The sequence below is a fragment of the Bombus huntii genome, unplaced genomic scaffold, assembly GCF_024542735.1.
Source record: "Bombus huntii isolate Logan2020A unplaced genomic scaffold, iyBomHunt1.1 ctg00000115.1, whole genome shotgun sequence".
NCBI lineage: Eukaryota > Metazoa > Arthropoda > Insecta > Hymenoptera > Apidae > Bombus > Bombus huntii.
The window spans coordinates 84,966-101,567 of record NW_026099367.1 but is presented as its reverse complement, the minus strand read 5'-3'; the positions used below and the strand labels follow the sequence as shown (position 1 = coordinate 101,567).

The window sequence follows — 16,602 nt, the reverse complement described above, 5'->3', positions numbered from 1 at the left end:
ATATCCTGTTGATGTTTCTTAAGGCACTTGATTAGGTGCGATACGGTATCATTCCTTATGGTATACTGTAGATAAGTATTTTAGAAAATAACAAGAATAAATCTAAATTATTCAGAGGTTCCAGTTTCGGCTTAGACATAAATACAGGACCATTTGCAAAGAAGAAAGGGTGCGTTTCTACAGCCTCGTTATAGTAACCATGAATACCAATCTCTGAATTACTGGTTACTAAACATAAATATCCTATAAAATTTAATATATTTCTTTAATTTTTAATACATACATGAGTTAGTAGTTCTAAATTATGAATCATCCTACCTGTGATATTACGCTTTTCCTTATAATATCATCACTCGAGTGAACAACATTAAGATCATGTAAACCATGTCATCCTATCTTACTGTGAAGATACTTAGTTATGTTATCTAACATTATAAAAATATCATCAAATTCAAGTCCTTTTATTCACATCACATGGCCACGACGATCTGGTTCTTCGTTATATAATGTTCTAAAATTTGTCGTATATATAGGATGTACAAACCGTGATATCAAGGTATCAGTTCTTCCTTCCCAAGGGACAGTTTCATTAAAATTCTGATAGAATTAAAAATTAATTATTAATATTCTAACAATCATATATGTTAAATACGTTATAGTCAACGATATATACCTGAGCGAATGTAGGGGTGATTCCTTGATAATTATAAATGTCATCAGCCCACATCATTGTGCCACTTCTTTGTACTCCAGCCTCTAGATTAACAGCCTAAACAAACATACGAAATTTTATAGAAGCTGTACAAAATATAGTATATATGCGCAATATTGAAGCGTTCAAGGGGATATAAAGGTAATGTACATCACATACACGTGTACTCTCATGCAACAAAATACAATTAGATTTAATAGTATAAGCTCTTTTATTCATCATAATAGATTGGAAATTTAAGTGTCTTACGAGGGTGAGTAAAAAGTTACCCGCTCTGTCGGTGTAGAATTTATTTTAAGCAATTGTCAAAAAAGACATACATCATTTTTTGACATAATCACTCGATTTCTGTATACACTTTGTCCATTTGCCGAAGGACCTTTGTATTTTCTCATTAAAAAATGTTTTGGGCTGAGCTGCGAACCACGAATGCATCGTCGTCTTCACCTTTTCATCAGCTTTTTCGGCATCCATCTCGCACAAACTTTTTAAAATCCAAATCTGTCGTGCACTATTGCATAAGCAGAGCCGTGGCTGATTTGCAAATGATTTGCCACATTATCCAGTGTCACTCGTCTATTCCATAGAGCATAAGTTCATGAGCACGTTCAATGTTGTCATCGTGGATGTGGACGGGCGTCCAGCTGTTTTTTCATAACACTCGTGCGATCTTCTTTGAACTTTTGTGCCCATTCAAACACACTTCGTGACAAAACACTTTCTCCATAATGTGCATTAAATCTTTGATAAATATAGGCATCAAACATAACCTCCGACCACAAGAAACGAATCACAGCATCCTGCACTGTTTTCCTGCAAATCACCATTGCAAAGCGCCATTACTCGCGCAACGGTCACAAACGAATTGACGTAACACAAAGAAACCTGCGCAGCAGCACTGAACAGATATTGACGTCATACGAAGAGTGCAGATGGATCAATACGGTCGACAGAAGTTTTAACTATCTGGAGTGCGGATAAATTTTTACTGAGAGTCGTATAGGAATCTATAATCTGTAAGTACACCTTTGGCTGAATGGAAATTTCTCTTACATATAGTCAAAAATGCTGAAACTGTGTATTGAATTGGAAAGTGATAAAAAATAAGTGAAGTTTCGAGGTTGCATGTGATTGCATGAGTACACAGGACGTTTTTAGCGAATAAAAAATAATTTTGAAAGACACGAGACTTATCTTGTATTTTATGCACTCTCTGTGTCCGAATTTCCAGAAGCTCTCTATCTTATGAAGTGTTTTAGATTAGCCGGAAAATTTTGTACGTACGTACAAGAAGTATACGATCTAAGTGGAATATTCCATTATTCTCTTGATACAACAGAAACGAAATTTACAGAACTTCTCAGAAAGTTGGTTTATTATTACCAAATTAATAGAATTAATACACGTTTATCATCTTTACATACCTAAGTCGTGGAGGTTTATCGTGCGTAAAAAATTAGTGTCGTTTCAAAGTTACATTTCGTACATTTTAAGCCTATAATTTGTAACGTACAAAACAATGTAAATTTGAGCTGTTTCTTATCTCCACAATAAGAAAATCCAACTTTACGTTTTTTACACAATGATATTTATGGAACAGTAATATCATATTATTGCATCGCTTGGAGAATGAAGTCAAGGTACGATGTGACCCTAGTGTAAACGCTGGGATAACCAGCTGTGCCGCACTTATAAGCATAAGACACAATACCTATTAAATACGAGGTTAATTCATGTTGTATCAGCAGTGGTCCGCCGCGGTCAGCCTGAAAGGATCGTTAAATTTTTAATCAAAGATACTGAAATATATCGATCGAATTGTATTGAAATTATACTTATATACAGTAATAATCTTCTATTGATTTGTGTATTGAAATACTCCAATTTATAACGTACATGTTATATGTATTTTGAGCAAAACTAAGATTAGAAGGAAATTAGATTAAATACCATAACGAGGTGTGAGAAGTGGGCAAAACTATTAAATTGTGTTTATCTATTATTTTTAATGTTTAAGACGTCGATTTGATGTTAATTCGAATCGACGTGTCTTCAGATACCGTATAGTTTGTAGTAACTCTGTAACTTAATTACCGTACAAGAATCCTCTCCACCCTGAGCATGTTCGGCGCATATTATACCATCAGTGATATCAGGTGCATTAGGAAATTTGGAATAAGCTATTTTGCATTCAGCGTTCTTAATCACTGGCATTTGTACTTCCATTAATGCATTACGTCGTGGTCGTCCTACGAAGAAAATAAGAAAGATATTTAAGACTGGAACTATTTAATTTTATTATAAAATTGATATCACTTACTATATCTTAATGCTCCCGATCCAGCAACAAGGGGGTTATAGCCGACGAAGTTGCTCTTTCGTACAAATGGGATATACGTACCCTGAAAAATAAAAAAATAAATGAAAATGCAGGAAACGAATGACCAAAAGTATGAGAAAGAATTATACACGCTTTATGACACAATATATGTGTACAGTAAGAAATTTCAGGATATGATACTTCAGTAATACTCAATAGCATATATATATATATATATATATTTGAGGACTTACTCGAAAATGGCACCTCCTCCACCAATCTAAGAATGACAATATTATGATTGTGTATGTTTTCTATTCCATCCATATGTGCACAATGTGCTGCGGTCAAAACATGCCTAGCCGATATCAGGGAACCTCCGCACTTCCATAGTGGTTTGTCTGGGTTTCGGGGATTACGAAAACCTAATGCAGCGATCCATGGCCAAGCGCCTAAAATGCAATAGTCATAGTTGTGAATATACATAATTTTTTCTCACATAACGGGTAACAACGATTATTACCTATTCGATATTCGATCATACAGCAGACGATAAGTACATACGTACAAATACTCTGAAATAGAGATTTGATAAAGACAGAAATTAAATTTTTATTCCAGTGGAATACAAATTATTAAATAATTCTATATAATTTCTATTTGAACTATACTGAACTATAAAGTTCAAACGTGTAATTTCTGCCCTAACAGTTTTTGATCTCTATCCATATTATTACTCCTATATCAATTTTTTATTTCAAGCAAAAAGATACTCTTCCTAACATGAAGTAAAAGAAAGAAATAATTCAAGTTAATAAGTAAAGTTACTACCGATAAAATCATAGTATTATTATTTAGTCTAATTGAAATGTACATTGATGTGCTGTTTAATGCCTTTAAAGTTCATTCTTTGCAGTAAATGGCTTATTATTAATCGGAAAGAAAGACATAAAACGTACCAAGTTCAGCTGGTTTACCATCGACCACCCTGGTATGAGAGACGTTGCTAAAACCACAGTATGGTGGTCGCAAAGCCTTATACTTATACACAGTTTTTATTAAAATTTCTCTCTTCTCTTTGTTTGGATCGTTCGGACAGCAAACGATCGTAACATTGCCCTGGTATCTGCACACTGATCGTCTATAAAAATCGGTGGCTGTACGGTACTGTATCTGCCATATTTCTTGCAGAGGTTTACATTTTCTGTAGTCAAGGCACCTGCCTTCTTGATTGTCCGGTGTGGTACATTCTGGATCAAACAATTTTAAAACATTTATACAGTTCAAAGATGCGTAAGAAAGCGACACCGATTACTCAACTTTCGAAGTAAAAAGCCGATCAAGTCCACCGGATTGCCCTACAGACACGTATTAATCCGTAAGAGTGAGTCATCATGTTGATAATAATTATCTAAAGAAACTTTTCACGTGAAAATATAAAATTTTAATTGATTAGATATTGTGTTAGCCATACTTAAGAAAGAAAATGAAAATGAATGAAATGAAAGAAAAGGACTACCTTCAACCTCATTTTTTAAATAAACACTTTGTCAGTTTTTCGGTAAATAAATTCTTAGGAATTCAGGACAGTTTTTAGTGAATCATTTTGTTTCGACCGTTCGCGGAGAGACGCGATCGCGAGATAGCACGGCAACGAGAGTTGTAAGTTCCCATTACGATTAAATAATCGACGCCACGAACTGATCGATCCCCTTATTTCGATTATGATAATAAGGGTAGTTCAATGAAATTCCACAGAATTAACACAAATAAATTAATGTTTATTTCAACAACTTATTAACTAGAAAGATATAAATGGAACAAAAAAAATGTAACTGCGTTTTGGTTGATAAGTAATGCGCGACATACCACATGTGTTGACGGTTCGACTTCTCGAAAAGTTCTGAACGCCTTTCGATTTTTTTCGTTTTTTCTGGAAGGCGACCCCCACTACGTTCGGATCACGCCACATTCTTTTACTGCGAGGTAAAATACGGGCCACGAGTCGACGTTTCTGGAAGTCGCCCTGCTTAATGAACCATGCGCTTGCCACTACAATGTTTGTTTGCCGGGCAGACGCGACGATCCGTCTGCGACATTATAGTGCCGCGATCGATAGTTAAGAATATGACCTATTGTAAGCCGCATGGCGTAACATTCTCCCCCCGTTGAGAGGGTACCGATCAAACTAGCGAGGTGTGGTTGAAGTTCCCATCTTATTTCGTCTCGGTGGCTAGTTGTTCGGGTTTCTCGAGATCGGGTTGAATTGGCAGTGGGACAAGCCTTTTGACGCCCCGATCCAAAATGCTCTTTGCCGTCTGAACTGTAGCTGTCCGGATGACACCATCGGCGCCTGGTTGAACCTTGATAACTCGGCCCAGAGGCCAATGCATGGAGGGAACGTTGTCCTCTCTGAGGATGACGATTGTGCCCTTTTGGATGCTGTGTCCACCCTTGCTCCATTTATTGCGGTTGGTTAGCTCGTTCAAATACTCCTTATGCCAGCGGTTCCAAAAATGTTGTTTAAGCTGTTGGATATGCTGCCATTTGGAGAGTCGGTTCGATGGAATGTCTCTGAAATCTCGATCACGTAAGCACATTAATGAATCGCCAATGAGGAAATGTCCGGGAGTGAGGGCTAGGAGATCATTTGGATCGGTGGAGATAGGAGTTAGCGGGCGGGAATTGAGGACTGCTTCTATTTCTATGATAAGAGTATTACGGTGTTAAGCTCATATGTTTCTGTTTCTCCACTCGCGCTGCGCCATAATATCCTTTGATATTTCCGATCCTCTGGTCGTACGAGGAATTGCCGATACATTTTCTCGATGTCGCCAGTGAGTACGTACTGATGAGCGCGGAATCTAATTAATATACAAAATAAATTGTGAATTGATTCGAGAATATAGGATTTCCCCATTTTCATGATTATCGTGATTTTTGTATAAATATATTTTTTAAGATACTAATAATTAGGTACTTATAAATTAGTATTATCAATTATTTTGCATTTATAATTCCGCCTCTAGTATAAGTGTTAATTGAAAACTAATTTTATGTTTGAAAAAGTACTAGCAAAGTCGTTGAGTAACAAGCCACTGATGCTAACACAAATAGCATTGTCGTAATTAAATATTTCTAAATATTCATTTTTCATTTTGAACCTGTAGAAACAATTTATTATATATACTATTAGCTAAGTAATTGCATATTTAATTAAGTCGAAATATAAAACTTAGTTATTTTAATAATTTAAAAAATAAAAAACTGACAAACATTTCAATTTAATTTATGGTTGGAACAAAAGACAGTTATTTTTCATTAATTGAAATATTGCAATGCAGAGTACTTTCCAAAATACGCCGAGAGTATTCCTGATGATGAAACGAGCGTTGCTTCATCGAACGCAGCTAAAGAAAACAATATCTATGTAGTTGGTGGTACGATGCCTGAAATAGAGGGCGATAAATTGTACGATACCTGTACTATTTGGGGTCCCGATGGAACTTTGACAGCAAAACACCGAAAGGTAAGTAATATATTCCTTTATGGCTTTGAATTTGAAAATATTGGGGTGAAGAAAGTGACTCTATCTAGGAATAATTTAGGAATATACATATGTACATACGTATACTATAACCAATTCTATAATTTACGGTTTATAGATAACGTTATGATACGGGAAACGCCCATTTTTGTTGTAATGTGTAATATAAATTTTTCACATACTTAAAATATTATTATACTTATTTTTTCTCCTTTTTAAACATTATTAAATGATAAGATTTTTTAATAAAAGAAAGTGATAAAAACGCTGTCAGTTATTAAATAAAAAATAATTAAAGTTTAGGAGTTGGTAACTTTGATATTAAATTACAAAAGTTGCAGCAATAGAATTAGCGACCACATTTTTATGTTATTAGGTACATCTATTCGACATCGACATTCCTAATAAGATTACTTTTCGAGAGAGTGATTCACTCAGTCCTGGTAACTCCCTAACGACGTTCGATGTGAAGGGCTGCAAAATAGGTATTGGCATTTGCTGTGATATTAGATTCGAGGAAATGGCACGCATTTATCGGAACAAAGGTACAGTAACTTAATCGATCAATACTTAACTAGCAAAAAATTAAATATCTTTCTTAAATATATTCTATATAAAATTAATATAATCTGTAACTCTGTATAAAAAGAAGCTTAATTTAAAAAACCAGTATATTTTCTGAAAATGAAACAACTAAAAGAATTAAAAGCACAATAAGAGGACTGTCCTCGCAAATTCAGAAATGATGGAATGTGAACCGTGCAACTACGAAGTTAATTGGTATTCGGTGGCTTCATATTTCCTGCTTCTCTGGGTTAGGTTGCCAAATGCTGATATATCCAGCGGCATTCAATATGACCACTGGACCACTGCACTGGTCATTACTTCAGCGTTCCAGAGCGAATGATAATCAATTATACGTTGCCTGCATATCACCGGCTCGTGTTCCTTAAGCAAGTTACGTCGCATGGGGACATACACAGTTGACCAATCCCTGGGGAAAGATTCTTTACAATTTGGAAACTCAAGAGAATATGGCAGTCACCGATATCAAAAAAAAAAAAAAGAAAAAAAAATTTCAACAAATAAATAAATAAAAAAAAAAGTCACCGATATCGGTAATTTACAGCTTAAAATTAAAAGCGAGAGATCCATGATGTAATTAATTTTTAGTCTCGTTAATTTATCGATTTAGCCATCTTCCTCTGTATTTGTTGAATTTATTAGTAAGCATTACTTATTACTTCGTATGTTTCTTTTTTCTATCAGATCTAAAAGTTGTTGAGGAAGTAAGGGCTCAGATACCTACATTTTCTCAGAGACGTACAGATTTGTACGACACTGTCTGTAAGAAGGAGTAACTCTACACTAAAACAGAAAATGTTTTTTTATAATATTTCTACTACGATATCCTTTTTTTGTGAATTATTACTAATTTCTTATCATCCATTTCTTGTTAATATATTATATCACGATATTACAGATATATACGTAGATATACACGGTAATTAAATCCTCTATATGGTATTTTTATATCAGTGTCATAAACATTGTAAACCGAAAATCTTCTATTACACGCGTACATATACAGTCAATATTATTGTTACATATAGTGATACATACGTTGATCCACACATTAATTAAATCCTCTATATGCTATTTCTACTTTGCTATCTTGAATAGATAAATAACATGTCGCTTCCAGATGTCAAATATTATTTGCCAAATGCACATATAATGATATAATTACATATAATGATAATAATAATATAATAATTATATATAATATTGATAATAATGATATAATTACATATAATGATATATACGTTGATCGACACATTAATTAAGTCCTCCATATGGTATTTTTATATCGGTGTCATGAACATTTTTCCCCGAACGACCTTCTATCACGCGCGTACGTATATCGAGAATATTATTGTATTATCGTATTATCGAGAATATGTGTTGATATACACATTAATTAAATCCTCTATATAGTATTTTTACTTTGCTATCTTGAATAGATAAATAATCTCGAATATAGACATACAGGTACACTTACGTTGATATACACCTTTGTACAAGGTGTCAAAAAATTTTTTATCACGGCGTTTTTTTAAGACGATTTTATAGCTTCGAAATTGATCTTGACACGATTTTCAATGTCAAATTATTTTTCTATTGCATCATGTGATACTCATTAGGAGGAACAAAACTTCTGTTTTCTTAGAAAAAATGTTTGAAATTTCATTAATTCCTAGATTGATTTTATTTATACTTTAAGGTCAGATATGACATCAAATAATGTCAATACTAATATCTAGTTATTTGTCAATTTACAGCATCTGAAAAACAAGATATCTTCGAGACAGCGTGGGTTTTCTTTCCAACTTTCTTAACTTTCAACAATAAAATTTTCGTCAAACGATACAATCTATCCAACAAAGTTCTTGTACACAGCCAATCTCGTAAGAACATAGATCTTCTTCAAGTATTATTCTTCACAATGCCTCGTGTGGAATTTCTACTTGACGAGTTATTATTAAACGATTAAAAGCTTATTATTATACGATAATGTAATATCGTAGAATAGCTTTGATTGGAGATCGGCTGAAATTAGAAAACACCGTGTACGCCGTCTTTTTGTGGTTTGTTTACATCCAAGAGCGCCTAGTAACAGTGACGCGAGAAAAGATAAGCAGTGTCAAAACAGAAGTACGGTTTCATATTTCAAGGAGTGGCAATCGAGAGGCCAGAGTATGTGAGCCGAAAAGTGTGTGTGTGTGTGTGTGTGTGTGTGTGTGTGTGTGTGTGTGTGTGTGTGTGCGTGCGTGCGTGCGTGCGTGCGCGCGCGCGCGCGCGCGCGCGCGTGCAGGACCGAGCAGGAATGCATTGGCGAGGTTCAGAGTTGATCGAGACGTCGAAGCATAGAGTCGTTAGAATTGAGTTGCGAGTGTGTCGAGTGTTAGAGTTGCTAGTGAGAGAGAGAGAGAGAGAGAGAGAGAGAGAGAGAGAGAGAGAGAGAGAGAGTTACCAAATAGTTGTCAAGTTATTTGTTGTAAATACGAGCGTTGCATTTAGTTTTCCTGTTAATCAAACATCGTTTCTCTGTCTAACTAATATCTGTATTTTCAATCCATTATTAATAAATTATAATTAATCGGACAAAATTACACCTTTAATATATTCCGATATTACATTACCGTGATGTAATATTTATCATGCTTATTTTGTACGTAAAACGAATCGTTGGAATATTCCCGAAGCTAACGAAGCATTTCCCAAAAGTTAAACCGAAGAAATTAACGCGAATAGTTAAGTGAAATTTTTCCATTAACTTGCTGACCAACCGGCAAATAAAAAATCATAAAAATTGTTTCAATGTGTTGAGGTCACGCATAACTTCTTTTTTCATTGACGATTACCAAACAGGTAAAATTTCGAAATTGTACGAAGGCCACGTGACCAGATCGTATTGGAATTTGAAGTGCATGGAAAAAGACAACTCGAAGTACAAACCTTGAGCTGTACTACTCGAAGTACAAACGTGAACTAATGGATGCAGAAAAGCAATTAACGCCAAACATCCGAACAGCATCTTGGAGCCCGTCATTGTTCTGAAATAAAAGAAGTGACGAATTAAAAAGACGCAGGACTAATAATAATAAAGGAAACTTAGTTCGTATTATAAATTGAATTTACATCAGAAAAGAAGCACGATCAAGCGAAACAGATCGCAGAAATGACAAATATCATCGATATACGTTTCAGTGTAATTTCACTTTTGAAAATTATTTAGTTTAATACGATCGTATTCATCGCTCCGAAACTTTCATTGTGCTGCAATTTGTGCTGCGTCTTTTTAATTTCTCTATCTTTCTGTGTTTTCGGAAAAATTACTTGAAAGATTAAGAATTGCTTGCCTTATTTTATTTTCGATTAGTTAGGATTTGATTATTCCAGGTAAGGTTTATTATTTATAACAGGTTTTATCACTTGTTTATTATTTAGGAGTTTGTTATTTTAGGATTAGTACCTTTTAGGATTTCTTATCCTTCGAGTTTCTGTTTCAGATATCTAGGTCTATTTCAAGATGTTTTATTACATTAGGATTATTTATTCGATTAAGATAATTTAAGAGTTTCACAATGTACAAAGAAATAATCGCGTGAAATTTAGATTTATGCTTTAAACGTATTAAACACGCGGTAATTTCAATGTCTATAGCCTCGAACGTGTTCTGATTAGTTGTGTCATTGTCTGTGACATTGAAATCACAAAAATCCATTGCAAGTGTGCTGTCATGCAATGTGGATGTAATTGGGTTTTTTGGATATTTCCTGTATCATCTGATTTGTACAGTACTATTTTAACGCAAGGACAGGAAAGTTATTATATATTTCCCGTCCATTATTTGAATCGTTGTGAAGTGTAACGAATTATATTCGATTCGAGGAGATGTTAATGAATTACCCATTTCATATGTAATTACATGGAAATAAAAATCATTGCAAAAATAATTGATCTAATGACAACGGAATTTCCAATATTTTTTTGTTTCGTCACGTCTTTTTCATAATATATCTTTTATAGGTACGTGATTTATTAATCGTTCGAATGGAAATAATTATTCGTATAATATTCAAATGATTCTAGCCATAAAATAAATTAAAACGATACCTGTAATGCAATCTGCGTATGACGTCAACCTCGATCTATGCTTATACAAGAAATTTTATCAATCAATGACTAGATATACAATAATCAAATATTATAAAATTTCCTGAAAACCTTTAGGTGTTAATATTAAGGTGTTAATATCTTTAATATTTGCAAGTTATTGTTTAGCGCTAAGTAGTTAGAATGTAACAAGTGGTGTACCAGAATTGAGATAATTAAGCCACACGAACAATCTTATTTAGATCTTTTTAATTTTTTAATTCTCTTTTGCCCTAATACTTCGTAAAATTAATCTTCATTAGCTACTACACTTCATAGAATAACAAGAGATAATTTTTCTTATATAACGTTTCATTCATAAAATCTATCATTAAAGTATATCTTCATAAAAATATCATTCCATACTAACGGTATATTTGGCGTCATACGAGATAACAGTTACCAGTGATGACATATGTAACTTTATAAAGATATCTCGTTTTATTATATATTAAAAGAATGTACTCATTGCTGCTATATTTCAGATGAAAAAAAGGTGGCAATGATTTTACAGTAAAATCGTTCGTTTACAACTGATTCATTTACATTTCATGATAATATTGTGCATTCTGAATATGCTATGATTTGGTTTAAAATAATAAATAGTCCATTCTTGCATACTATTGCTCCAGCTTTACTTGTATTTTCGATATTGGTATAAATAGAAAGACAATTAATGTCGTTCGAGTCTATTTTCGGATCATTTATATTACGTTTAATCCATATAGTTATTATATGAGACATAGTATCGTAAAATTTGGAAGAATAAAACGTTCGTACAGGAAGTACATTTTATAAGAACTCCAACAAATCTGCGTGTGCACCTAAAATACAAACTGATAGTGATTGTTCATAAGTTTATATACATTATCTAATGTCAATCGAAGGTATCAATTCTTTTTCTCCATAAGAGTACTTTTTCATTTATATGTGTTCAAAAATACATGTGTTCAACCGTGAAGCATATGTCACCTACAACGAAAAAGAGTTTTCCTATACTTAATATTTCCTTTATATACCTATGAAAGTCTATTCTTCGCGTAGTATGAAATTATGAATAAATCTGGAATATTGTTCAATCTGAAAAGAAAAATAACTTATTGACATCATTCATTGATACGAGATTCAGAATGTTTGTTTTGTCTTGCAGAAAAAGAAGGCAGCCCTCCCTTTCTTTTAATGTGAAATAGAAAGCGAAAATTTGAAAACAGATTTTTTGGAAATTTACTTGCAAATATCGTTTTCAATATCGTGATTTTCTTCCCAATGGTACTGTACTTTCAAATTTTCCAGTATCCCTCTAAAAACAAAAAGTCGAACCTCGTTATTGTTAACGTAGGCATTACAAGGAAGAGAAGTATTAGAAAGCAGCTCCTTTTTGTTATGGATTTCTTTATAATCATGTAAATAAGAAATTCCGGAAATTTTTTCCTAAAGAATTTAATTCTTGTGCTTTGATTGATAATTATTACACTACATACTAACTTTTCGCATACTGTTCGCGTCTAACAATTTCCTAATAATAACTACTTCAAAATAACATATGTTCTTGCACGAATTCAAAAGTACGTATGATACAATTACAATTGATTCTAAAATAATAATTATTTAAAGATATTAAGATACTAATTAAACGTTTCACTGTATTTCAAAATCTGGAACAACAAATTTTTATTTATAAAAAATGAAACTGTCTTTATATATTCTTTGTCATGATGCTATTTCTTATTACCGTGTCGACATTTTTTAAAATTCATTTTGTTATCTCTACGCAATACGAAAATTCATATACTGCTTAATATTTTTTGCATATTATCCATCCACCGCATGATATCTTCTGAAAAATCAAAATATTAATGTTATATTATTACAATGCTTCTTAAATATCAATTTTTGACAAATTTGAAATCCAATATATTTTGCATAATTATTATTTATCAAAAAATTCCAAGTTAGTAACTTTCTTTTCAAATGGCAAATAACATATACTTTGACTTACCTGTAAGTTTTTGTTCCTAATCATCATTTCCTCTTATAGAACATCATTATTGTTCTTATAATTACTACCAGTGTCATAGATATTGTAGTGGCTACAACTGAATTAATAGAAAATGATAAATAACTGTGTATAACACTAACACATAATTGTGTATAACAATGACAGATAACTTTTACTTACATATCAGTCGATAAGGGATTACTGTGATATCCTGTTGATGTTTCTTAAGGCACTTGATTAGGTGCGATACGGTATCATTCCTTATGGTATACTGTAGATAAGTATTTTAGAAAATAACAAGAATAAATCTAAATTATTCAGAGGTTCCAGTTTCGGCTTAGACATAAATACAGGACCATTTGCAAAGAAGAAAGGGTGCGTTTCTACAGCCTCGTTATAGTAACCATGAATACCAATCTCTGAATTACTGGTTACTAAACATAAATATCCTATAAAATTTAATATATTTCTTTAATTTTTAATACATACATGAGTTAGTAGTTCTAAATTATGAATCATCCTACCTGTGATATTACACTTTTCCTTATAATATCATCACTCGAGTGAACAACATTAAGATCATGTAAACCATGTCATCCTATCTTACTGTGAAGATACTTAGTTATGTTATCTAACATTATAAAAATATCATCAAATTCAAGTCCTTTTATTCACATCACATGGCCACGACGATCTGGTTCTTCGTTATATAATGTTCTAAAATTTGTCGTATATATAGGATGTACAAACCGTGATATCAAGGTATCAGTTCTTCCTTCCCAAGGGACAGTTTCATTAAAATTCTGATAGAATTAAAAATTAATTATTAATATTCTAACAATCATATATGTTAAATACATTATAGTCAACGATATATACCTGAGCGAATGTAGGGGTGATTCCTTGATAATTATAAATGTCATCAGCCCACATCATTGTGCCACTTCTTTGTACTCCAGCCTCTAGATTAACAGCCTAAACAAACATACGAAATTTTATAGAAGCTGTACAAAATATAGTATATATGCGCAATATTGAAGCGTTCAAGGGGATATAAAGGTAATGTACATCACATACACGTGTACTCTCATGCAACAAAATACAATTAGATTTAATAGTATAAGCTCTTTTATTCATCATAATAGATTGGAAATTTAAGTGTCTTACGAGGGTGAGTAAAAAGTTACCCGCTCTGTCGGTGTAGAATTTATTTTAAGCAATTGTCAAAAAAGACATACATCATTTTTTGACATAATCACTCGATTTCTGTATACACTTTGTCCATTTGCCGAAGGACCTTTGTATTTTCTCATTAAAAAATGTTTTGGGCTGAGCTGCGAACCACGAATGCATCGTCGTCTTCACCTTTTCATCAGCTTTTTCGGCATCCATCTCGCACAAACTTTTTAAAATCCAAATCTGTCGTGTACTATTGCATAAGCAGAGCCGTGGCTGATTTGCAAATGATTTGCCACATTATCCACTGTCACTCGTCTATTCCATAGAGCATAAGTTCATGAGCACGTTCAATGTTGTCATCGTGGATGTGGACGGGCGTCCAGCTGTTTTTTCATAACACTTGTGCGATCTTCTTTGAACTTTTGTGCCCATTCAAACACACTTCGTGACAAAACACTTTCTCCATAATGTGCATTAAATCTTTGATAAATATAGGCATCAAACATAACCTCCGACCACAAGAAACGAATCACAGCATCCTGCACTGTTTTCCTGCAAATCACCATTGCAAAGCGCCATTACTCGCGCAACGGTCACAAACGAATTGACGTAACACAAAGAAACCTGCGCAGCAGCACTGAACAGATATTGACGTCATACGAAGAGTGCAGATGGATCAATACGGTCGACAGAAGTTTTAACTATCTGGAGTGCGGATAAATTTTTACTGAGAGTCGTATAGGAATCTATAATCTGTAAGTACACCTTTGGCTGAATGGAAATTTCTCTTACATATAGTCAAAAATGCAGAAACTGTGTATTGAATTGGAAAGTGATAAAAAATAAGTGAAGTTTCGAGGTTGCATGTGATTGCATGAGTACACAGGACGTTTTTAGCGAATAAAAAATAATTTTGAAAGACACGAGACTTATCTTGTATTTTATGCACTCTCTGTGTCCGAATTTCCAGAAGCTCTCTATCTTATGAAGTGTTTTAGATTAGCCGGAAAATTTTGTACGTACATACAAGAAGTATACGATCTAAGTGGAATATTCCATTATTCTCTTGATACAAAAGAAACGAAATTTACAGAACTTCTCAGAAAGTTGGTTTATTATTACCAAATTAATAGAATTAATATACGTTTATCATCTTTACATACCTAAGTTGTGGAGGTTTATCGTGCGTAAAAAATTAGTGTCGTTTCAAAGTTACATTTCGTACATTTTAAGCCTATAATTTGTAACGTACAAAACAATGTAAATTTGAGCTGTTTCTTATCTCCACAATAAGAAAATCCAACTTTACGTTTTTTACACAATGATATTTATGGAACAGTAATATCATATTATTGCATCGCTTGGAGAATGAAGTCAAGGTACGATGTGACCCTAGTGTAAACGCTGGGATACCCAGCTGTGCCGCACTTATAAGCATAAGACACAATACCTATTAAATACGAGGTTAATTCATGTTGTATCAGCAGTGATCCGCCGCGGTCAGCCTGAAAGGATCGTTAAATTTTTAATCAAAGATACTGAAATATATCGATCGAATTGTATTGAAATTATACTTATATACAGTAATAATCTTCTATTGATTTGTGTATTGAAATACTCCAATTTATAACGTACATGTTATATGTATTTTGAGCAAAACTAAGATTAGAGGAAATTAGATTAAATACCATAACGAGGTGTGAGAAGTGGGCAAAACTATTAAATTGTGTTTATCTATTATTTTTAATGTTTAAGACGTCGATTTGATGTTAATTCGAATCGACGTGTCTTCAGATACCGTATAGTTTGTAGTAACTCTGTAACTTAATTACCGTACAAGAATCCTCTCCACCCTGAGCATGTTCGGCGCATATTATACCATCAGTGATATCAGGTGCATTAGGAAATTTGGAATAAGCTATTTTGCATTCGGCGTTCTTAATCACTGGCATTTGTACTTCCATTAATGCATTACGTCGTGGTCGTCCTACGAAGAAAATAAGAAAGATATTTAAGACTGGAACTATTTAATTTTATTATAAAATTGATATCACTTACTATATCTTAATGCTCCCGATCCAGCAACAAGGGGGTTATAGCCGACGAAGTTGCTCTTTCGTAGGGGC

General features: G+C 33.3%; 3 protein-coding genes across 20 annotated transcripts in view; 1 reads left to right on the top strand and 2 right to left on the bottom strand.

Moving 5' to 3' along the window:
* The window catches only part of LOC126877079 (venom serine protease Bi-VSP-like), a 99,786-nt gene extending 94,750 nt beyond the window's left edge, over nt 1-5,036 (bottom strand). For all 3 annotated transcript variants that reach the window (XM_050639912.1, XM_050639913.1, XM_050639914.1), the window contains exons 1-3: nt 4,902-5,036; nt 3,287-3,484; nt 3,033-3,114 (exon numbers count right to left, since the gene is read on the bottom strand). In XM_050639912.1, coding sequence (XP_050495869.1) covers nt 3,068-3,114; nt 3,287-3,484; nt 4,902-5,004 — 348 coding nt within the window. In that variant the 5' untranslated portion in view covers nt 5,005-5,036 and the 3' untranslated portion in view covers nt 3,033-3,067. The remainder of the gene's footprint in view (nt 1-3,032; nt 3,115-3,286; nt 3,485-4,901) is intronic.
* The window catches only part of LOC126877076 (omega-amidase NIT2-A-like), a 182,752-nt gene that overhangs the window by 96,460 nt on the left and 69,690 nt on the right, over nt 1-16,602 (top strand). For 3 of the 14 annotated variants that reach the window (XM_050639895.1, XM_050639894.1, XM_050639893.1), the window contains exons 2-4: nt 6,377-6,561; nt 6,956-7,124; nt 7,399-8,283. The exons of 5 other annotated variants lie outside the window; for them this stretch is intronic. In XM_050639895.1, the coding sequence (XP_050495852.1) occupies nt 6,478-6,561; nt 6,956-7,124; nt 7,399-7,532 (387 nt within the window). In that variant the 5' untranslated portion in view covers nt 6,377-6,477 and the 3' untranslated portion in view covers nt 7,533-8,283. Of the gene's footprint in view, nt 1-1,408; nt 1,729-6,376; nt 6,562-6,955; nt 7,125-7,398; nt 8,284-15,148; nt 15,232-16,602 lie in introns of those variants that run through there. 6 more of the 14 variants (XR_007694737.1, XM_050639892.1, XM_050639910.1 and 3 more) reach the window with 6 other exon arrangements.
* The window catches only part of LOC126877080 (venom serine protease Bi-VSP-like), a 79,001-nt gene continuing 64,433 nt past the window's right edge, over nt 2,035-16,602 (bottom strand). For 2 of the 3 annotated variants that reach the window (XM_050639918.1, XM_050639917.1), the window contains exon 2: nt 2,035-2,478. In XM_050639918.1, coding sequence (XP_050495875.1) covers nt 2,323-2,478 — 156 coding nt within the window. In that variant the 3' untranslated portion in view covers nt 2,035-2,322. Of the gene's footprint in view, nt 2,479-16,308; nt 16,458-16,602 lie in introns of those variants that run through there. The other variant, XM_050639916.1, reaches the window with a different exon arrangement.